The 23287-nt window shown below is 42.0% G+C and overlaps 1 protein-coding gene and 1 non-coding gene across 8 annotated transcripts in view; both read right to left on the reverse strand.

Moving 5' to 3' along the window:
* The window catches only part of Blm (BLM RecQ like helicase), a 100831-nt gene extending 88776 nt beyond the window's left edge, over positions 1-12055 (reverse strand). For 3 of the 7 annotated variants that reach the window (XR_015441770.1, XR_015441769.1, XR_015441768.1), the window contains exon 1: positions 11924-12055. Coding sequence is in view for 3 of the 7 variants with exons in the window: in XM_021264846.2 (XP_021120505.1) it covers positions 11250-11260 (11 nt within the window). In the remaining 4 variants the exon portion in view is untranslated. Of the gene's footprint in view, positions 1-11249; positions 11373-11923 lie in introns of those variants that run through there. The other 4 variants (XR_002397578.2, XM_021264846.2, XM_021264845.2 and 1 more) reach the window with 3 other exon arrangements.
* On the reverse strand, positions 8999-9049 carry LOC147824889 (U7 small nuclear RNA). Its single transcript, XR_015441865.1, has one exon. It is a non-coding gene; the product is annotated as a U7 small nuclear RNA (small nuclear RNA).
* Positions 12056-23287: the final 11232 nt, after the last annotated feature.

Raw genomic sequence — 23287 nt, forward strand, 5'->3', positions numbered from 1 at the left:
TGCCAGGTGCAGTGACACAGCCTGTTGTTTTAGCTATTTGGGAGGCTGAGGGAAGATTTCAAGTTTGAAGCCAGCCTGGGCAACTTTACAAGACCTTGTCTCAAAAATTTTAAAAAAGGGCTTGGGATGTAGCTCAGGGATAGAGCACTTGCCTAGCATAAGAGAAGCTCTTGGTACAATCGCTATTACTGTCCCCCTCAAGACAAAACAAAACAAAAAAACTCTAGAAGTGCATGTAGTCCTATTTTAACATTAATATGCAATTATCATGGCTGAAACGTGCGGTGTTTGAGCACAGACAGCACAAGCAACAGTAGAACACTGCAGGGTAGGGCACAGAGCAGGGCTGACGCTGCGCCCTCCACCTTCCACACACAGTCAATGGAAACCCAAGGGTATCTGGCATCACACGCGCTTGTGTGGCTTGGTAGCCACTAGGGATAAAAATATTTCACCTATCTACAGGTGTGTGCCTGTGAAGTCAGGCATTTACCATGATTAAGCAGACATGTAAATTCCCTTATTTCATTATTAAACTTGAGCTTGCTGTATTTTTTCATAAAATAATGTGTTAGAACAGTTTTTAGCAGCTGTAGCATAAGAAACACAAAAACTTATCAACTAGTTTTTTGATCCTGATAGTGTTATAATTACTTATACAACACTGCTAATACTAGAAAAATAAATGGTTGCTCATTTATTAATCTTTTTATTCTAGCACGGCTTCTGTGTCATACCAAAAGAAAACAGAACCCCCACAAAAGGAAAAATTGTGAGTGAAGGAAGAGTGTTCAACAACATCCCCCAGACTATATAAAAAGAGAAACTCTCCATATCTCTTTTGATAGATTTTCCTGTTTCTTCATTTTTGCCTGGTTACAGTCTGGTGAGACAAACTGATTTTAGAAAAACTTATTTTTTTATAGGACAAATTAAATCTGCCAAGCTTTTTGTGCATTGCTTCCTAAACTCACCATTAATGAATGATTCTGATTTTTTTTTTTGAGATTTGCTACCCTATCGCTAGCTTTTTAAAAAGTCCACTTGAAGGCCGGGGATGTAGCTCAGTGGTGCGGCCACCTGCCTTGCAAGTGCAAGGTCCCGAATTCAATCCCTGGTACCAAAAAAAAAATCCACTTGAGTTATAACTTTAAAACATTTTTTTGAGATGACATACTTTTCAGTTCTGCTGTTTTATCTTTATGAACTATTCCTTGATATGCATCAAATTTGGCAGCAGGTTTTTGCATGTCTTTTCCAATGATAATCTTTGAGAACTGACACAATTTCCCTAGAAATTAAGTATGTATTTCATTTGTCTCAGTGAAAAAGTACTCATCTGCCCATTTCTTGTTGAACAAAAAGCTATGACCATCATATCTTTTCAGAAAATTTAAATCATTATTTTAAAAAACCAAGAAACAAAGAATCAAAATCATGATTGATGGACCGAGGATTTAGCTCAGTGGTTTCGCCACCTGCTGCGCAAGCACAAGGACCTGAGTTCGATCCCCGGTACCAAAAAAAAAAAAACCATGATTGAAACAGTACTGTCAAGATGCTAATTCTTCCCAAATCAATCTATGGCTTGATGCAATTCCAATCAAAATTCTATTTTTTTCTAGAGAAACTTAATAGCTGAGTCTAAAATTTACAGGGGTACTTGGTTCACAAACTCAATTCTCTCCATGATTCTGGTTGCAAACAGAACTGGATGAGAACTGAATCAAATTTCTTCACAAGGTCAACATTGAACTTAATAGCTGAATTTGATTCAGTTCATCCAACTCAGTTTGCGACCAGAATCAAGGAAAGAATCAAGTTTGTGAACCAAGGTACCACTGTATATGAAGATGTAAAATTCCAAAAATATTCAAGATACCAAAAAACTACAAGGTGAAAAGATTTGCTCTGCAAGATATAGAAAGACCTATGAAGAAATGACTTTAAGAACAATGAGGTATTACTGGTGCATAGACAGGCAAACAGATGCATGAAAGACCCTAAAAAACCCAGAAACAAGCCCAGGTACAGACAATTCAAACCAAAGATGTTACTGGTGGGCACTAGGATAATCTTTTCATAACTGGTACTGGAACACTGGATGTCTACACAGGGAAGAAAGAAAATTTAAACTCTACTTCAAGCCAGGCATGGTGCTGCACACCTGTAATCCCCATACTTGGGAGGCTGAGGCAGGAGGATTGCCACAAGTTTGAGGCCAGCCTGGGCTACAGAGTGAGTTCAAGGCTAGCCTGAACTATATGGTGAGACCTTGTCTCAAAAAACAAAAACAAAAAACCCAATAAACTCTATTTCATACATATAAATCACTTTGAAGTGAACTGCACATCTAAATGTAAAAGACAGAATAATAAAGCTTCTAGAAATAGTGAAAAATAACTTCGTAACCTCCAAGAGATTTTTTTTTTTTTTTTTTGGTACCGGGGATCGAACTTGGGTCCTTGTGCCTGCGCAGCAGGTGGTGAAACCACTGAGCTAAATCCCCGGCCCATCCAAGAGATTTTTTAATACAAAAAGCATAGAGACCATTCTCATATCCAACAATGTGTTAGGACTCATGGGACTCAGCACACAGTTGTTACAGGTAAGATTTAAGACAGCAACTCTCCAGATGAAGGAGGGAAAGGACATCAGGTGGTGCCTGCAGGAACCAGGAGCAGGCTTCCGGTGTGCTCCAACCTCCAGACAGCATGCTCTCCATGAAAATGTAGCTCCCTGTGTACAGTGCTTCGCCCAGGAAACCTGTTACAAATTCAGGATCTAGGGTTTCCACTGGGGCCAGTCACAGAGGCACCTCTGCTCACCAAAATGTCAGGCGCCCAAAGGAAAACAGGTGCTAGAGGCACCGTGGGCAAAATAGCCTTATCAGCACAGAAAAGGTTTAAAAGTCAAGTTTCAGACGCCAGCCAAAGCCAAACTTGCTAGCAGTCCGCTCCAAAGATAACCATCTCAGGCCTACTATGCTAACGTTCCTATACAAGTTACATCTATTGAAATATGCAATATTTCACAATAAAAGATGTTCCTATAAGGTGACCAAAATTATGTTGAATACATAAAAAAGGGCAAAGAGGGCTGGGGATTTAGCTCCGTGATGCTGACGTCTGCCTCGAAAGCACAAGATCCTGAGTTCAATCCCTGGTACCCCCTCCAAAAAAAAGGCCAAAGAAAAGGTATTTGTTATTTGTATATATGCATTTGCATGTACATATATAAACCTGAAAATAATAGTACAGTATTTAGAACATAAAATAAGCTCTTTCAAAGAATAAGATAAACACATGCAATTTAAGACACAAAAGGCAGAAAACCTGAACTTTAAAAGGAGAATAGTCTGTAAATACAAGGTTCTCATCCTTACAATATTCAAGGAAATTAAAGCCATAGGAAATACTACTACTCACACACCTATCAGATCAGCAAAAACTAAAAATATAATGTCAGTTACTAAGAAGGCAGGGTAACAGAAAATCTGGTACATTGGTGGAAGCACAGCTACTTCTACAAACAATCTGGCATTATACAGTAAAGTAAAATGTACACACACTTAAACTCAACACTTTCTCTAGAGAGAGGAGAGGGGCTGGAGACACTAAATCACCACTTGCCATGATGTGCTCAATTGTGCCGAAGCAGCAAAGCCTACAAAACCCCAAAGGCTGGGATTTGAGAGCTTCCAGATTGGTGAATGCACACCAGCAGAGAGATGGACGTCCCAGACCCCTTCCCACGCTCCTTACCGTATGTCACATCTTCCATCTGCTGTTCCTGAGTTGGATCTTTTTCTAATAAAGCTTAATCTAGTAAGCAAACTGTTTTCCTTGAATTCTGTGAAATCTTCTAGCAAATTACTGAAGCCAATAGGGAAGGGGTTTATAAGAATCTCCAATTTCCAGCCAAGTTGGACAGAAGTTGTGGGGACTATGGAAATTCTCTGCTTGGGATAGGACTCTGAAGCAAAAGCAAGGGGCGTTGGGAGCCACAGTCTGTGGGACTGAGTCCTTCACATACTGGGGTCTGCACAGTGTCAGAACTGAGTTAAACTACAGTACACGCAGTCATTGTCTACTGCAGAAATGAAGGGAATCAAAATAGCCTCAATGTGATTTGGTGTCCAGATGCTGGAATATAGCAACTTACGGGATGCATAGTCCTATGAGGGAGATTTATAGCACTGAATTCCCATATAAGAAAAACAGAATGAGCTCAAATAACCTAATGTTGGATCTCAAGCTTCTAAAAAAGAAGAACAAGCCGAGCCCAAAGCTCGTACAAGGGAGGAAATTTTAAAGATCAGAGCAGAAATTGATCCAATGGAGACTAAGAAAATACAAAGAATCAATGAATCTAAGAGTTGGTTCTTTGAAAGATTAAATAAAATTGACAAACCCATAGCCAACCTTATCAAAAAAAAAAAAAAAAGAAAAAGACTCAAATCCATGCAATTAGGAACGAAAAAGGTGAAATCACAACAGATCCTGCAGATATCCAGAAGATCATTAATACCTACTTCGAGAACCTGTTTTTGGGGTTTTTTTTTGTTTTTTTGAGACAAGGTCTCACTATTTAGTTCATTCACATCAGCCTTGAACTCACTATATAACCCAGGCTGGCCTCCAACTCAAGGCAATCCTGCTTCAGCCTCTTCAGAGTGGTGGGATTACAGGCGTGCACCACCACACCGGGCTGTGAGAACCTGTATTCTAATAAGATGGAAAATACAGAAGAAATGGACAGATTCCTACATATATATGAATTACCAAAGCTGAATCAAGAGGATATGAAAATTTCATATATTTTTATTTATTATTTATTTTTTTGGTACCAGGGATCAAACTCGGGTCCTTGCGCTTGCACAGCAGGCGGCAAAACCACTAAGCTAAATCCCCGGCCGGACATGAAAATTTTAAATAAACCAATATCAGTCAATGAAATTGAAGATGTAATTAAAAACCTACTAATAAACAAAGGCCCAGGCCCTGATAGATTCACTGCTGAATTCTGTAAGAAAGTTAGAGAAGACCTAATGCTGCTACTTCTCAAACTCATTAATGAAATTAAAAGGGAAGCAATACTGTCAAATTCATTCCTGAAAACAAGCATTATCCTAACCAAAACCAGAGAAGAATCCAACCAAAAAAAGAGAATTACAGGTCAATCACCCACATGAACATAGATGCAAAAATCCTCAGTAAGATACTGGCAAAAAGAATGCAGCAAATCAAGATTATACACCATGACCAAATAGGACTCATCCCAGGAAAGTGGGGATGGTCCAACAAATGTCATAGTAACAGAGCCAATGACAAAGACCATATGATCATCTCAAGAGATGCAGAAAAAGCATTTGACAAAGGCCAACACCCGTTCATGATAAAAAAAAAAAAACCCTACAAAATATTGCAATAGATGGTCTTTATCTCAATCTGATAAAAGCCATCTATGACAAACCAAGAGCCAACACTGTACTAAATGGATAAAAACTGAAAGCTTTGGGCCAGGGATTTAGCTCAGTAGTTCCACTGCCTAGCAAGCAAAGTTCCAAGTTTGATCCCTGGTACCAAAAACAAAACAGAACAAAACAGAAACCTGAAAGCTTTAACTCTAAAATTAGGAACAAGAACAAGATAACGATGTTCAGGGCTGGGGATTTAGCTCAGTTGCACGGAAGCCAAAGTCCTGAGTTCAATCCCCCGGCCTCGGAAGCCAAGGTCCTGAGTTCAATCCCCGGCACCAAAAAGAAGAAAAAAAAAAGATAAGGATGGCCACTGTCACCACTCTTATTCAATATAGTTCTGGAAACATTAGCCAGAGCAATCAGACAAGAGAAAGAAATAAAAGGAACAAGGAAAGGGAGAAGTTAAATTATCATTATTTGTGGATGACGTGATTCTCTACATAGAAGACCCCCAAAACTCCATCCACTTCTAGATTTAATAACCAAATTCAGTAGCATAGTTGGATACAAAGTTAACAGGCAAAAATCAATAGCATTCCTGTACACAATAACGAACTCACTGAGAGAGAAATTAAGGAAACCACACTTTTTACAATAGCATCCAAAAAAATGAAATATCTAGGAATCAATCTAATGAAGTAAAAGACTTTTAATGGAAAACTGCAGTACTCTCAAAAAGGAGATAAGAAGAGGATATCAGAAAATGGAAAGATGTTCTTTGTTCTTAGGCAGGAAGAACCAACATAATAAAAAATGGAAACTGTTATACAGATTTAATGCAATCCCAATAAAAATATCAATAGCATATCTCACAGAATTAGAGAAAACAATCCTAAAATTCATTTGGAACCAAAAGAGACCTCAAGTAGCAAAAGAATTCTGGGCAACAAAGGCAAGGCAGGGAGCGTCACAATCCCTGACTTGAAAGTGTACTACACAGCCCGGGGATGTAGCTCAGTGGCACAGCACCTGCCAAGCACGAGGTCCTGAGTTTGATCCCTGGTATCAAAAAAAAAAAAGAAAAAGAAAAAGAAATTATACTACAAAGCTAGTGTGATAAAAACAGCATGATACTGCCACAAAAAGAAGACCCAAGGATCAATGTAACAGACTCTAGTCTGTTTATAAATTTCTTAATTAAAAAATAATCTTACAGGGCTGGGGATTTAGCTCAGTGGTTTCACCGCCTGCTGCGCAAGTGCAAGGACCCGAGTTCGATCCCCGGTACCAAAAAAAAAGAAAAAAGAAAAAAAAATTTTAAAATGGAAACAAAGCTTTTGTAAATAAGTAGGGGAAGAGGTGTCAAAGGGAAGGGAGGGGAATGGGAAAAAAGCAAGATATATCATGTGTAGGTACAAATTCCCTATGATGAATGTTATCATTATGTGTATCTAAAGTGTACCAATAAATGTTTTGCTTAAAAAAAAAAAAAAAGAAGTGAAGGGAATCGTTTATGAGGAAAAAGCCCACTAGTATTCAGAAAGCTGAATTGTTATGACAGAAATGAAGTATAACATGGGTATAGACAATGGGCTTTCCTTTAGATTGGTATACAGTGGAATAGTATCCTTTAAAAAGATGGAAATCCTGCGATATGAGACAACACAAGTGAACACTGAAGACTTTTTTTCCCAAGTACAGGGAATCAAATCCTGAGCCTTCACACTGAGCTACATTCACAGCTTTTTTAATTTTTTTTTTTTTTTGAGACAGGTCTCACTAAGTCACTAAGTTTCCCAGGCTGGTTTCAAACTTGTGATCCTCCTGCCTAGCCTTCAAGACTGCTGGGATCAGATCACAGATATGCCCCACCACACCCAGCTTTGAAGATATTTATTTTATTTTATTTTACTTTATTTTCTAGTCTTTGGTTTTTCTGAGACAGGATCTTGCTATGTAGTCCAGCCTGGCCTCAAACTCACAGTAATCCTCCTGCCTCAGCCTTCCAAGTGTTGGGAATATGAAGACATTTTAAAAAATTATTATTGCGTGCACCGTGTAGCTCAGCGGCACCACGCCTCCCTGGCAAGTGCAAGGTTGAGTTCCATCCCTGGTACTGGGGAGAAAAATACTGCATTTGAGTCACATACATATTTTTGTCTCCCCACCATTTTCAATGTCTGACTACCACTACTATATCCTATCATAACATTCCATACATACTTAAAAGCAAGAAAAGGGTGGAGTTTTATCTTGAAAAACTACACAGGCAGTTTGGACAACACATTCTTGGCAATGGAACCTGGAGGACATTTATCAGACACTGTGGGGAAAGTTCTTGCTTTGCTTTCTAGAAACAAGATATTAACTGCTACAGAAATAAAATAAGACAGAAAATGTTAACAAATTGTTTAAACTACTTCCTTGAAGACATTTTGCTAAGAGAAATATGCCAGTCACAGGAGGACAAATATTGCAGATTCCACTTCTATGAGCTATCTAAAGTAGACTCAGGAAAAGCCGAATGGTGGCTGCAGGCACACAGGGGTGAGGAATTGAGGAATGGTAGTCAAAGGGTGTACAGTTTCAGCGATGCAGGATGAGGAAGTGTTTGATATCTGCAGTACAACATTGTGCTTATATATATTGTTCAAAATCTGTTTAAAGGGTAGCTCTGATGCTAAATGTTCTTACCACAGTAAAACAAAAAATTCAGAATTGCTAACTGGCATAATCACGTAATAGAACATTTTATAGCAATAAAAATAAGTGTATTAGTAAAATACATTTTAAAATTATAAAAAATATTTAAAATTTAAAAACCAGTATCTATAGAAGAACCTCATAAACAGAATGTTAAGTCAAACGAGACAGATGTACTAGAATACATATGGTATCATCACATTTACAGACTCTGAAACCAAGCAAAACTGAACTATATCATTCACCAATGCACAGAAGGAAGTAAACTATGCAGACAAGGAAATTATTATCCCCAAAAGGAGTTGTCCCCACTGTGAGGAAGAGGTTATAATGAAGAAGAGATATTTCTAGAGTACTTGTTCTTTTTTTTGGCAGTATCAAGAATTAAACTCAAGAGTTTTCACATTGAGCCACATTTCTAGTTCTCTTGTATTTTGAGACAAGAGTCTGGCTATCCTCATATTTGTGATATGTCTGCCTTAGCCTCCCCAAGTGCTGGGACTACAGGTGTATGCCACCACATCTGGCTATGTTCTACTTCTTAACCTCAGTAACAGTGATGTGTAATTTTAATTTTATAATTAGTTTTTTTTTTTTGGTACCGGGTATCGAACTCGGGACCTTGGGCTTGCGAAGCAGGCGGTGGAACCACTGAGCTAAATCCCTGGCCCTAGTTTTTTTCTTTCCAAGACAGTATCTCACTCTGTAATTCAGGCTGGCCTGAATTCACTACATAGCCCAGGCTGGCCTGGAACTTGCAAGGATCCTTCTGCCTCAGCTTCCCAATCCCATGCTGGGATTACAGGGATGCATCACCATAACTGGCTATAATTAGTCTTTATATTTACTATCTATACAACATAATTTGGGTAGGGAGGTTTCTGTAAAACCTACTACACAAATTCTGAAAGAGCTGTAATACTGGACAATATAATTTTTAATGTATAATCATACTTTATAATTTACATAATTTATACTTTTTAATGTATCTTGTTTCTAACAATAAAAAAATTTTAAAAGTAACTGAAGTGGCCGAAAGGATTATGACTGCAATGTTTTTGTTAACATTGAGAATGTTTCAATAAAATACTGGAATTCTTAAAGTAAACTCAATAGTTCCTTGCTATTATAGAGAACAAGTCCTTAAGTTGTAAGTCCAAGAACTGCTACTCTCTGACTTCCATTTGTATTTTTCATTCAGCTAATATTTACCCCAGTAACCACTCTGTGCCAGGCAGAATGATAGACACTAGAGTACAGAGATAAGAAATAATTACTGCTTCTAGACTAGTGGGAAATAGATATGTCAACACATAATTACAATGGAATAGGATAAGTCTGACATAAAATGTTTTCTTAAAAGCCTTATGGCTCTCAGATGAAGAAAAAAACAGGAAAATTGTTAGAGAAGCTTTACAAAAAACACTGAATTGGACATTAGAGAACTGGAACCTTCCAGACAGGATTGAGGATGTGAAGATTAGTCTGCATGATTTGGACAGACTGAGGTAGAACAACGGTTACTCAAAGGCCTCATGAGTTCATATTATAAACGGCTAAGTTAGATAGAAATTAACAGAAGCTGGTGATTTAGCTCAGTGGTTTCGCCGCCTGCTGCGCAAGTGCAAGTACCTGAGTCAATCCCCTGTACCAAAAGAAAAAAAAAGAAATTAACAGGCAGTCAGAGAGGGAGTCAGTAGAGAAGATGAGACATGAAAATTGTGAATGGAGATGAACTGGAAGGCCTGCAGCCTCCCTAAGGAATGACAACGGCTTGAAATTGCACTGTAATCAGCACCATCTGGTCCAGTGGGCCTAGATAAGGTGTTCGATGCTTAGGTGGAAGACCAAACACCCTGACCCATATTCCTGTCCCTTCCCCAAAATGCTTTGTTCTTTCTTCATTAGAAGCTGAAGGTAAGCTGAAGTTAAGATGCCCACCATATACCCTTGCTACGTGACTCCCTTCTCCCTACTGGATTGATACTAGCTAAGCTACTGTAATTGTAGTCCTATAGGTTAATTGTAGTTTGACACATGGCTTCCCAGGTTGTGATTCTGTGTATAAATTACCCCTGGACAAAGCCTCAGCAGCAACCCATTTTTAGGATTCCTCCTGTCTCTCAGTAGCTTTCTCTCAAACTTTTCCTACTCTTAACCATCTTTGTCCTCGTATCCATTCTTTGGTTATTGAAAGACATGAACTTAGCACATCTGACATCTAATGGGCCGAGAGTCCCTGTGGCACTAAGGGATTTAGATTTTATCCTACAGGTTATAGAGACCTCAGACTTTCACTACTAAGTTCCCAAAATAATTATACAATTACCTGGGACCTCTTTATCTTTTCTTCCTCTGGGAAAAAAAAAATGCTAAAGGATACATACAGAAAAATATGGAAGATAGACTGATGCCTGTGTACTCATCAACCAAATTTAAAAAGTTAAGGGCCCAGGGATTTAACTCAGTGGCACTGCGCCTGCCTTGCAAACGCGAGGTCCTGAGTTCAATCCCTAGTACCCCCCCCCCCCAAAAAGTTAGGTTCTGTCCTATTTTTCTTTCAAAGGCAAAAACCACTTCGGATATATTTTAAAATCTCGCTCACTCCCCTTAATCTCTTCCTTCCTCTCCCTCCCACAGGTAACACTGACTAACCTACAGTAGATGCACCTAATTCCCCTGCATTGTGCTCTTTTACTACATATCTAACTATCACTACGGGGGTTTTGTCTTTGTAGTGCTAAAGTTCCACCAACCCAGGGCTTCCGCGCATGCCAGGCAATACTCTATCACTTAGCTACGCCCCCAGACCTAATTTTTAACGCTTGACTTCCTCATCAGTAAAGTAAGGCAATAGCTACCTCTCTGGGTTACCGTTAGGATTGCAAATTATATGTAGAAGATGCCCACCATGGTGACCGCAATCAAAACTGATTCAAGACCTGGAAAGCTCATTCCCTCCTAGTTAAACTGTACATTACTTATGACAGTGTAGCAATCCAGCTAACAAAATGCTGATTCAACTGAACCTACTTACTATTTCCCAGACTTCCGATCTCTCATCGCGTCTCTCCCATTCCTGCCCCTTCATCTAGACTGCGGCACAGGAGAGGTACTGACTTACACTAGTGGCATCGGGAGTGTCAGGCTCCTTCCCACCTCACACCATTAGTGCTCAACGTCCTGTGACCCGAAGACCGAGGAGTATGAAGGAAGCCTGATGTTGTGTGAGATGCTTTGGAATCAGGCAGAGGTTCAAATCCTGTCTCCAACATTAAATCACCAATTGCTCTTTCAGCTCTGAGCCCTCTTCGTGCTTCAGATCCTCCGTGTGTAAAAAAAAAAGGATGATTTTACTCACTTCTCTGGGCAACAGAATCCTTACTATGTATCTCGCACTCTTTGAGGCCATTTATTACATATATTTATGTCCTAGTAAAACTAGCAGAAATCTGTCCCACGTGACAGTCAAACAGCGGACTTCACACCTGCGAGACACTGGGTGCCAGGCGCGTGGGGGCCCTGGTTCCCCCTCAGGAGGATAGCGGGGCGGCGCTGGAGTCTGGGCCACGACCACCTGCGGCCACTTCATGAGGCCCTGGGGTACCGGGACAAGCAGAACCCGCGGTCGGCCCGACTCTTCCCGCGGGCGCTCGCCTCACGAGAAGACTCAGCGGGCCCAGACGAGCCGGCGAGAACAACCGGGGGACCCTGGGGATCTCCAGCTCAGGGCCAGGCCGCCAAGAGAGGACATGGGCCACCGCTGGCAGGTCGCGGTTTCACGCGCGACACACTCACCTCTCTCGCCACCCTAGGCCGGGCAGAACCAGGATCCAAACTTCGCGCGCAGCCCACGGTCCCAGTGCACGGCGCCAAATCACTTGGCGCCGCCGAGCCGGAGATGCTGATTGGCTGTATCCAGAGGCAACTGACCAATACCATTTCCCCTAGCATTTGTCCTCCCCCTCAAGGGCTGTAGGGGCGGGACCGACGTATGGTGCCGGGAAGTCCCCGTATTCCCCAAACCCAATCAGAATCCCTAAGGGAGGGTCAGGTGACTGTGGTTATATCTCCGACTTCCGGTGCTAGTTGGGTCCTTTGTTTTTGTGCGTTTTTCAGTGTTGGTGAAAGATTGATTGATTTTTTGGTACCGGGGATCGAACTCTGGACCTTGCGTTTGTGAGGCAGGCCGCGGAACCACTGAGCTAAATCCCCGGCCCTGAAAGATTTAAATGAAGTAGGCGCCTGAAACTCGGACTTTGCATCATTGACAGGAGCTTGCCAGTTCCCACAGGTCAGACCAAGTCTTTGGGTCCCCATTTCTTGGTTCTGAACATCTGGCGCTGAGACTTTGATGAACTGGTCTTTACCCCCCTTTGGTACTCCTGTGCACAAGCAAACATAAATTGTCATTGACTGGGAAGTGGGGTTATAATCTCAGATGCTTCAAGAGATAAGGGAAGTTGGGCCGGGGATTTAGCTCAGTGGTGCTGTCTGCCCCACAAGCACAAGGTCCCAAGTTCGATCCCCGGTACCAAAAAAAAAAAAAAAAAAAAAAGATACGGGAAGTGCCTGAGTGGGACGTTTCAGTTCCACCTGACTGTCCCGCCACCCACAGTATAGGCCTTGTGATGTCAGATCTTTTTTTCCTGCATCTCTTCTCATTTTGTCTTCCCTCCTTTCCTCCTTTCTTTTAAGAAAAACCGAGGGCAAAATTGATAGAGCCATTATGGGAAATAGTTTAGTGGTTTCCAAATAAAAATAGAACTACCCTATGACCCAGCAGTACCTCTTCTGGCATTTTCCCAAAAGAAATGAAATCACTTCCTAAAAATACCTACACTTCCGTGTTCACTGCAGCATTATTCACATTAGCCAAGTTAAGAAAACAAGCTAAGAGTTGGATGAGGAATAAAGGAAGGAACTGGTACAAAATTGTAGAATAGTAGCCCTAACAAAGAAGATGATCTGGCCAATTTGTCACAACACGAGTAAGTCTGGAGGACATTATGCTGAATATTATCTTTTTTATGTTAAATAAAACAAGCCAGTGACAGAAAAATATTGTATGATCTCTTATGTGAAATCTAAAAAAATTAAAAACACCTCAAATATACAAAAAGAGAGAAAACCTTTGGAGTGGAGAGCTGTAGGTCAAAGGATACAAAAATAGCAGATATGATGGATGACTAAATCTTAAAGGTCTAATGTACAAGATGAGAGCTATAGGTAATAAAAACGCTCTGTGTATTGTATTCATGCCAAATGAGTAGGTTTTAGCTGCTCTTGCACAAAAAATAGGGTATTGGAAATGATGGATATGTTCATGTTTCACTATAGTAACCTTTTAACAACCTGTAGGTATCCCCAAATCATCATATTATATAGCTCAATTATACACTTTTCTTTTTTGAACCAGGGCATTTACACTAAGCTACAGCCCCAGCCCTTATTTATTTATTTATTTATTTATGAGATAGGCTCTCACTAAGTCACTAAATTGCCCAGGCTGGGCTTGAATTTGTAATCTTCCTGTCTCAGCCTCCCAGAGTGCTAGGATTATAGGAATGGAAACAATTTAGTTTAATTATCTTAATTGGCTTTATTTTTGATTTTAGAATCCTTTCATTCCATAAACTAGAATGAGTGTTGTAGAAAGGTTGGTCTCATAGACAGGAAAGGGCTGAACACAGCAGAAAGAAAAGAAGTGGGTTGGTTGTTGCTTTGTTTTATTTTTGTTTTTGTTTTGGTACCAAGGGTTGAACTCGGGACCTTGAGCTTTCGAGGCAGGCGGCAGAACCACTGAGCTAAATCCTCAGCCCCAGTTTTTGTTTTTGAGACAGGGTCTCACAATGTAGTTCATGCTGGCCTTGAACTCACTATGTAGCCCAGGCTGGCCTCAAACTCCAGGCAAGCTTCTTGCTTCAGTCTCCCAAGTGCTGGGATTATATGCATAAACCACCATACCCAGCTCCTAATTAGTTCTTTCAAAGTTCCTTGTAAGGCAGTATAGAAAAAATAACTCATTAGTTAACATCAGATTACATCAGGTTAATTTTTGTAATGATTAAAGGATATAAGAAAGCAGAGGGAATTTCATTATCAGCTAATTAAAACTTGCCTGTTTAGGAAACCTGGTTCTCTCTCTCCCATCTCCTCTCTCCTCTCTCAATTTCTAGAAGGTCAGACATGGACCTCATCCTGAGTGACACCATTTTTATTTTTAGTTTGATCTCCAGGGGCCCAGTGCAGGACCCTAGTCTAAAACAATGGCCTCCTGTCATTTTTATTTAACAACAACAAAATGTATATATATATATATATATATAAAATCCTATATTTCTGCTAAGATATTTTATATTCTATTTTATTTTCTCCTCCTGTTGGTTCTCCTCCTGTTTGGTTTTCTAGGGTTGGTTTCTTCTCCTCTCCACCCCTCCCACCCACCCTCTTTTCTTCCTCTTTAAGTGGCCTGACACCATGGACTGTAGTTTTTGTTCTCTGTCTCTGGCTAAGGAAAAAGGAGGGGAAAAGCCTGACCCACCACCTCCTCGCAGGGCCCTCTGTCTGCAGCCTAACCTGCACATGCACGTTTTCCCCTCTTATTATTATTATTATTATTATTATTATTTTTTTTTTTTTGGTACCAGGGATCGAACTCAGGACCTTGCACTTGCAAGGCAAGCGCTGGAACCACTGAGCTAAATCCCGGGCCCATGTTTTCCCCTCTTAAACAAAATCTTTTAGAATAGGTTATATTTCTGAGTGGGTAAAAGTTTTTGGAGGTTGAGGGGTAAAAGTTTTTCTTTTCGTTTTCTTTCCTCTTCCCTTTCCTTTCTTTCTCTTTCCTTTTCTTTCTTGTCTCCCTTCTGGACTCCTGGTGGTCCTCTCTCCCCAGTTTGTCCCACCGACCTCAGAGGGGCTGCTGTCTACATCCAAAAGGGCAGGGGCGCTGCATCCTGATTTGATGACAAATTGCCTTTCTACACACTCGATGTTGGGAGGCCTCCATTGTACCGAAGAGAATGGAGACAGTGTGGGATGACAGCAAGACCAGGTCTTGTAAGGGGAGAACCAGGAAGCAGAACAGTAGCAGGATAACCCACTGGCTCACATGCTCACCTCTGGATGCTCTGTAAGGTCAGGGCACAGGAGCTTCCTCCTTATCCTGCTGCCATGGGCTCTGCCATGTATACCTGGCTACTGTGGTATTCTATTGTAGCAACACAAAATGGACTAAGACAAATAGAAACGTAATTGCTTACTTTTGGCACAGTACCCAAACCTCAGCCATGCCTGGGGTCCTCAGTCCTTAGCCCTATTTCTGTCTGGAGGGACTGAAATGACATCTTGGAAGTAGGGCAGGGGGCACCAGAGAGGATCTCGGATCTCACTGCAGCCACTTAATCCTCCTCACTTTGGACCTGCTGTTCACCCCAACTCCAGAGATACCCGATCCTGACCACTTCTGTGCCTTTTTAAGCCACTGTGATGTTATTTGTCCACTTTCCTGGGACACCTGGAGGATACCTTCCTGGGGATACCTGGAGACTTGATAAAGCATCACTCTGGGTGTTTCTGTGAAGGTGTTTTGGATGAGACCAGCATTTAAATCAATGGACTTGAGTAAAGTGGTTTGGCTTCGGTTTTGGCCTGCTCAGGCTGCTACAACAAAACACCATTCACTGGGTGCCTTAAGCAACAGAAATGTATTTCTCATAGCCGTGGGGGTCAGGAAATCTAAGGTCAAAGTGCTGGCGTCCAGGCCCTCTTCCTGGCCTGTAGATGGCTGCCTCCTCTCTGAGTCTCAGGTGATGGGGGAGGGAAAGACCCTTTTCCAGTCTCTTCTTACAACGGCACTGATCCCGGCATGAGAGGGCTCTGACCTGAGAGGGCTCCCTCTGACCTGAGAGGGCTCCCTCAGACCGGAGGCCCTCCCACAGCCCCGCCTCCAGATGCGATTGCAACAGAGGGTGGGCGGGGCTCCATTGTAGGGTTTGGGCGGAGGACACAGAACACCCCCCCAATAAAGTGAGTGGGCCACACCCACTAAGGCCAAAAGCTGACCACCCCCCACGCCCCCACCCCTTCTGCTAGGAAGAGGACTTTTACAGCAGTCAGCCTCGGACATTGTCTGCAACTGTAAAGGTGTAATCTGGATTTTTGTTGCACAAAATTGAATGAAATTGAGATCAAAGAAGGTAGACAGGAAGCATGTTTATTAAGAAGAGAGAAATATGGGGGCCAGGGATTTAGCTCAGTGGTTCCACTGCCTGCCCCGAAAGCAAAAGGACCCCAGTTCGATCCCCAGTACCAAAAAAAAAGAAGAAATAGCTCCCAATAGTTGGGAGGGGACCCAAACGTGGGTTGCAGCTGTACTCTTTCTCTAATTTTTATACCAAAAAGTGGCCAGCATACAGATCACTCTGAGTCAAACTAAAGTCAACCTATGGGACTAAAACCAGCTTACTTTAACTAGAAATGGGCCCATGAGGAGTCAAGGCACATAGCAAGTGTATATCTGCAGAGGCCTGTTGTCCTCTATCCTATCCAAGTGGTTCATTAAAAGGACAAAGTGAGAGGGAAAAAAATGTTTTCTAGAGAGGGAGGAGCAGGAGTTGTCATAGTGGGCATCTGTCACCTTGCTGTTACCTCCCTGGACTTAATGGTCCTCCTGATTCTTGTTAACTCTTGACCCCAGGCTCCTGCTCCAAGGCCTGGTCATCCTGACTCTCCCTTGGGTGAAGTGTTTCTCTAGCTGCCTGCTGTCTTCTACCTAACTTGCCTGTCCATAATGCACCATTGGCTCTTTCTGTCTGATGGCCTTCCATCTAGACCACTAGGTTTCTTGTTCCATGGGCTCCCTACAGGTTTAGGATTTACCAACCTAGTTATTGTGTATGAGCCAATTTTTACAATAAAGTCTCTCTCTCTTTTCTTTCTTTGTTTTTTGTTTTTGTTTGTTTGGGGGTTATTTTGGGGGGGAGCTACTGGAGCTCAAATCCAGGGTCTTCACACTAAGCTATATCCCCAGCCCTTTTTTATTTTGAGACATAGTCTCATTAAAACCAGGCAGCCAAGGGGCCGGGGATGTAGCTCAGCAGTTCCTCCACCTGCCTCAAAAGTGCAAGGGCTGGAGTTTGATCTCAGGTACAAAAAAAACAAAAACAAAAACAAAAACAAAAAACAAAAAATGAGGTAGCTGGGTGTGGCGACGCACACCTGTACTCCCAGCCCTTGGGAGGCAGAGGCAGGAGGATCGCTGTGAGTTTGAGGTTAGCCTGAACTACAAAGCAAGACCCTGTCTCAAAAAACAAACAAAGGCGGGGGATTTAGCTCAGTGGTGCCACAAAAAAAAAAACAAAACCACAAAAACACCCAGGCATAATGGCACATGCTTGTAATCTCCACACTCAGAAGGCTGAGGCAGGAGGATCACTGTAAGTTCAAAGCCAGCCTGAACTACATAGTGAGACCCTCTCTCAAACAACCAAAAATATATAAATAAATAAATAGTCTCCTTAAATTGCCCAGGTTGGGCTCAAACTTTTGATCCTCCTGCTTTAGCTTCCTAGAGTGCTGGGATTACAGGTGTGTGCCATCACACCCAGCTTCACTTTCATTTCTTTCTCTGGAGAAGTCTGCCCACAGCTGGCCCCAGAACTGTCCCTTGTTTTTGCTAACACCATTACCACTCTTCTTCTGTTTTCCAGTTTCACCCAAAATTGTTGCTGTTGTCCTTCGTGTTTCTCCTCATCCTTGTTGATTTATTGTCATTTTTTACAAATCAATTTACTAGTTTAGCAGAGGTTTGGAGGGAATGAACCTATGTGTGTGTTTAATCTGCACTTCCAGCCCAGAATGCTTGTACTTCTTAATTCTTAAAAATGATTTAAATAATGTTTCCTGGAAGCTGTGTTCTCATCCAACATGTCAGCAGCCTTCTGTTGGCCTCCCACACATTAAAAGGCCTCAAAAGAGATTTCTTAATCTCCCTTTCTACTGTGTCCTTAAGGGCCACGAAGGTGCTAAATAAATTATAATTATGCCTGTCCCCAGCCATTACTTGGACACGATACATCAGCCAAAGACAGATACTCAGTTTCTGCTAGGGAAGCGGCCATCCTTGGGGGACCCGGCCTCATAGGAGTTCACAAATACCTTCTTGGACAGGCTTGCCCTTCACCAACAGTAAATATTAAAGTGCGATTCAAAATCAAAATCTCTATTACAACTACCTCTAGTTAATAACATTAAAAAGCTACCTTGCCCTTAAAACCTAAAAGGCATTTTCTTCTCTTAAACAGGCCTGGCAGCTGCTGCCTTAGCTAACCCTGGTCACAGTAACCGCCTTGCTCTCTCTACCATTAAAAACAATTACCTTGGCTGTACAGACCCAGGTGAATGGAGCAGCTCCCCACTGCCTGTTGCAACTATCCCTGTCTTGGTGCCATCTGATGTGTTCTGTGACTAGGACGTCCATCCTGGAGGAGGTCACTTCCGTTTTCTTCCTGGCTCCCCTCTCAGTGGTGTTGTTCATTAGCCTAACTCTCTGCAGCTCCTCTACCTGGCAGGAACCACAGTGGCCTCTGGGGGGCCCCTACAGTCACCTTGTGCAGCTGGATCTGGGCACTGGTTTTGGGGTGTGAGACAATGGAATGCTCCCCTTTGATGTTTGATAGGCCGCACAGATGGTGAATGGACTGCTTTCATCAAAACATGCACTCTTCCAATACATCTGTCAATATTTGGGGGGGGTACCGGGGATCAAATTCGGGACCTTGTGCTTTCGAGGCAGATGGCAGAACCACTGAGCTAAATCCCTGGCCCCCATCTGTCAATATTTAGCAGAGGTTTGGAGGGAATGATTGATTCCAGCTATAACTTGTGGGTTTTTAATATTTATGGGAAAGCAGTGAGGAGAAATAGAACCCCAAATATCTTTGGATTAATGAGTTATGTGTGTCTGACAGGTGTCTTCTTAGGAAGCCGTATGATGTCCCAGCTGAAAATATTCTGGCATGGGGTTGATGACTTTTTATTTATTTATTTTGTTTTGTTTTGTTTTTTTGGTACCAGGGATTGAACTCAGGACCTTGCGCTTTTGAGGCAGGAGACAGAACCACTGAGGTAAATCCCAGGCTCATTGATGACTTTTTAGATATGAGACCACAGGCATGATCTATCAAAGAAAAAATTAATAAGGTGGACTTTGATAAAAGTAAGCATTTCTGCTCTGTGAGCTAGGTACAGTGGCTTGTGCTTGTAGTTTCAGCTACTCGGGAGGCTGAGGTGGGAGGATCTCTTGACCTCAGGAGTTCAAGAACAGCCTGAGCAACATCATGAGACCCCATCGTTAAAAAATCTGCTCCATGAAAGACATGCTTGAGAGAATGGAAAGGCAAGCCATAGTATGGGATAAAATATTTGCAAAAGACACATCTGAGGGCCAGGGATTTAGCTCAATGGTTCCACCGCCTGCTGCACAAGTGCAAGGACCCAAGTTTTATCCCTGGTACCAAAAAAAACAAAAAAAGAGACACATCTGAAAATGGACTGTCATTCAGAATATACAAAGAGCTCTTAAAACTAACAGTAAGAAAACAATCTGATTTAAAAATGGGCCAAAGATCTTAACATGACAAAGGAGCACATGGGAAGATGCTCCACATTCTATGCCATAAGGGAAATGCTAATTGAACAATAATGAGATGCCACCCCACACCTGCTAGAAGGTCAAGATCCAGACTACTTGGTGGGTGTGGTGGTGCACACACAGCCTGGGAGGCTGAGTCAGGAGGATCACTGTGAGCTCCAGATCAGCCTGGAAAACATAGTGAGACCCATAGCAAAAAACCAAACCAAAACAAAAAAAGATTCAGACTACTGACAACGCCCAATGCCAGCAAGGATGTGGAGCAACAGGGCCTCTCATTCACTGTTGCTGGGAATGCAAAATGGCACTGTTACTTTGGAAGATAGTTTGGCAATTTACTACGAAACTAACCACATTCTTACCATACAATCCAGCAATGGTATTGGTTGGTATTTACCCAAAGGAGTTGAAAACTTGTGTCCACACAAAAACCTGCAACAAATAAACAGATGAACAAAAATACGTACACTTGGATATATAGCAGCTTTGTTCATAATTCCCAAAGCTTAGAAGCTACCAAGATGTCATGGGTGAGTGGATAAATAAGCTGTGGTACATCCAGCAGGTGGAATATGACTGAGTGTTAAAGAAATAAGCTCTCAAGTCATGAAAGGCATGGGGGAAACATAAAGGTATATTTCTAAGTGAAAGAAGCCAATCTGGAAAAGCTACATATTGCAAGATTCCAACTATATCACATTCTGAAAAAGGCAAAACTACGGAGGTCAGTTTCCTGGGGGAGGGAGGGATGAATAGGCAGAGAATAGAGCATTTTTAGGGCAGTAAAAATACTTGCAGTGATCATATGTCGTATACATTTCTCCACAGAATGTATAACACCAAAAGTGAATTTTTTCTTCTTAATTCCTTCTTCCTTTTCTTTTTCTTTTTTTTCCCCCTGTTGTTGGGAATTGAGCCCAGGGCCTCCTATGTGGCAGGTGAGTGCTCTACCACGGAGCTACATCCCAGCCCCGGAGAGTGAATCTGAGTGTAAACTGTGGACTTCAGGAGATGAAGATGTCGCTGTGGTTTGCCAGCTGTAGGGGAGGATGGTGATGACGGGAGGTGTGCTGGGAGGGGGGGGGAGCGTGCACACGGGGTAATGGAAAAAACAGTGAATAGTTAACCTGTTAAAAAATTTATTACAGTAAAAGACGCATTTCTGTGAATCCCCCTCAAAATACTCTTCTTCACCCCAAACACAGTTGTTTCATCATTCTTGGCACTTTCTGAAGCAGTTCTGGAAGTACTCTTTCCTGACTTTAGTTGCATTGTTGTGGCTGCCTCCATGTCCTGAATTGATTCAAAATGTTTCATGGTCATTTTGACTTTGAGGACGAGCCAGAAGTCTCATAATGCTAGATCTGATGAATAAGGTGGACAAGGACACACTGTAATGTTTCTATTTGATAGAAACCACCATAAATGTTTTTAATCCATTTAGGACATAAGGCAGCCATGAAAAGACACTCACAAAAGAGGACTTCCAGAACTGCTTCAGAAAGCAGCAAGAACAATGGGATAAGTGTGTTTGAAGCAAAGGGTAGTATTTTGAGGGGGAATAAAGGCAAATGTGTCTTTTACTGTCATAATTTTTATTTTTTATTTTATTTTATTTTATTTTATTTTATTTTATTTTATTTTATTTTTTGGTACCGGGGATCAAACTCAGGACCTTGCACTTGGGAGGCAGGCCGCGGCACCACTGAGCTAAATCCCCGGAAACTGTCATAATTTTTAAATTTTTAAGTATTCAGTGTATTTTTCATCACACTGCTTAATGAGATAATTTGGTAATTTTCTTTTTAATTTTGCTCTAAACCTAAACTTGCTCTTAAAATATAGACTTTTTTAAAAGCCTTAGCTACTGAAAACATTTATCCCTTCTTGGGCCATGGGCTTATTTTTTCTTCACCTACCAACAAGACTTCTCTGACAACTTTGATAATCTCTGGGCTTCAACACCACAGGACCTCTCAAATGCAGGAAGGAATTGTGCAGCTGCTGGTGGTTTTACACCCCATTGGAGTAGGTATTCCTGGGATGGTCACTTGATGGCGCGCAAGAGTCTTCTCCCTCACCTTGCTCACCTGATTCACCGACCTGCTCCCTTGAGTATGTGGTATGATAAGAGAAAGGGTTTGATTAGTCATTATATGCTACTGACATGGTCCTGTGCATTCACTGTGGACCACAGTAATGTCGTATCTGTCATTTTTAAGCATATAATGGAAGGACATCCACAACAGTATTATTCTGGTTAATTTCATCCAGATGAAAAACCATTGATTACATAAATAGAAAAATATGTTCACAGTTGTATAAAAATGCCACCATATAAAAATATGATATACTGGCATCACCAAGAAGTTAATAAATGCTTTCATATCAGACTTGTAATATCCTTATCCTTTAATACAACTAGACATAGACTTTATAGGTGAAACAGGAAAGAAAGTCTGTGGATCCTCTCAGACATACTCTAAGACTCTCACAATAAATTCAGCACAGGTGAGTGGGAAAATGACAAGATAGGATTGTGAGAACTAAACTGCAGAAGCCTAATTTAGATGCCCTAGGTCTTGTCCAGACTTCTTCCAAGTATAAGATGCATCACTATCTTTTTTTTTTTTGGTACCAGAGATCGAACTCGGGACCTTGCACTTGCAAGGCAGGTGACAGAACCACTGAGCTAAATCCCCGGCCTAAGATGCATCACTATCAAAGAGACAAGGTTTTCTCGTCTTGGAGCATTAATGGATTGGCCTGTGACGCTTTCCTCTATGTCCCCGGGGAACTCACTAAGTGAAATCACATATTAGATAACAGCCCACTAAATTATCCCAAAGGACTCTTAGGGGTTCCTCCAGAGCCTCCTGGCCTGAGCCCTGCTACAGCACACGCTGTCAGGCTCCCCGATACACCCTCGAGCCATTTCTCCATTTCTGTTCTGTTATCCTCAGCTTCTGGGTCATTTGGTTCTTTTTCTTTTCTCTTTCAGCACTGGGGATTGAATCCAGGGCCTCATGCACTGGGCCCTTGTGGCTGTGACTGCTCAGAAGGTCCCTGGGCCACTTTGCACACCTGTGCACAGAGGAAGCAGGGTTGCTGGGGAGCTTGTGTGCCTCCCTCCCCATGTCATGGCCACTGACTACACAGAGTGTGAAAATCCCACTCCTGTGGGGTTTTTGTTTGTTTTTGGTACCAGGGATCGAACTTGGGACCTTGTGCTTGCGAGGCAGGTGGCGGCACCACTGAGCTAAATCCCCGGCTCCTGGTTTTTTGTTTTTTGTTTTTCTTTTTGTACCAGGGGTTGAACTCAGGACCTCCTGCTTACCAGGCAGGGCCTGTGCCACTGAGCTACATCCCAGCCCCCACTCCTGTGTTTGAGGTGGGACAAACTCCTCCACATCAGGCTGTGGTTGGGACTTGGCCAACATCACACCCTGGCCTGGCTTCCTTCCCTTCCTCTACTTCTTTCCCCCATTCCTTTAATTGTTTCCCCT

The sequence above is a fragment of the Heterocephalus glaber genome, unplaced genomic scaffold (assembly GCF_053883595.1).
Source record: "Heterocephalus glaber isolate CG9 unplaced genomic scaffold, H.glaber_assembly_v1.0 deba00001531, whole genome shotgun sequence".
In the NCBI taxonomy this organism is placed as follows: domain Eukaryota; kingdom Metazoa; phylum Chordata; class Mammalia; order Rodentia; family Bathyergidae; genus Heterocephalus; species Heterocephalus glaber.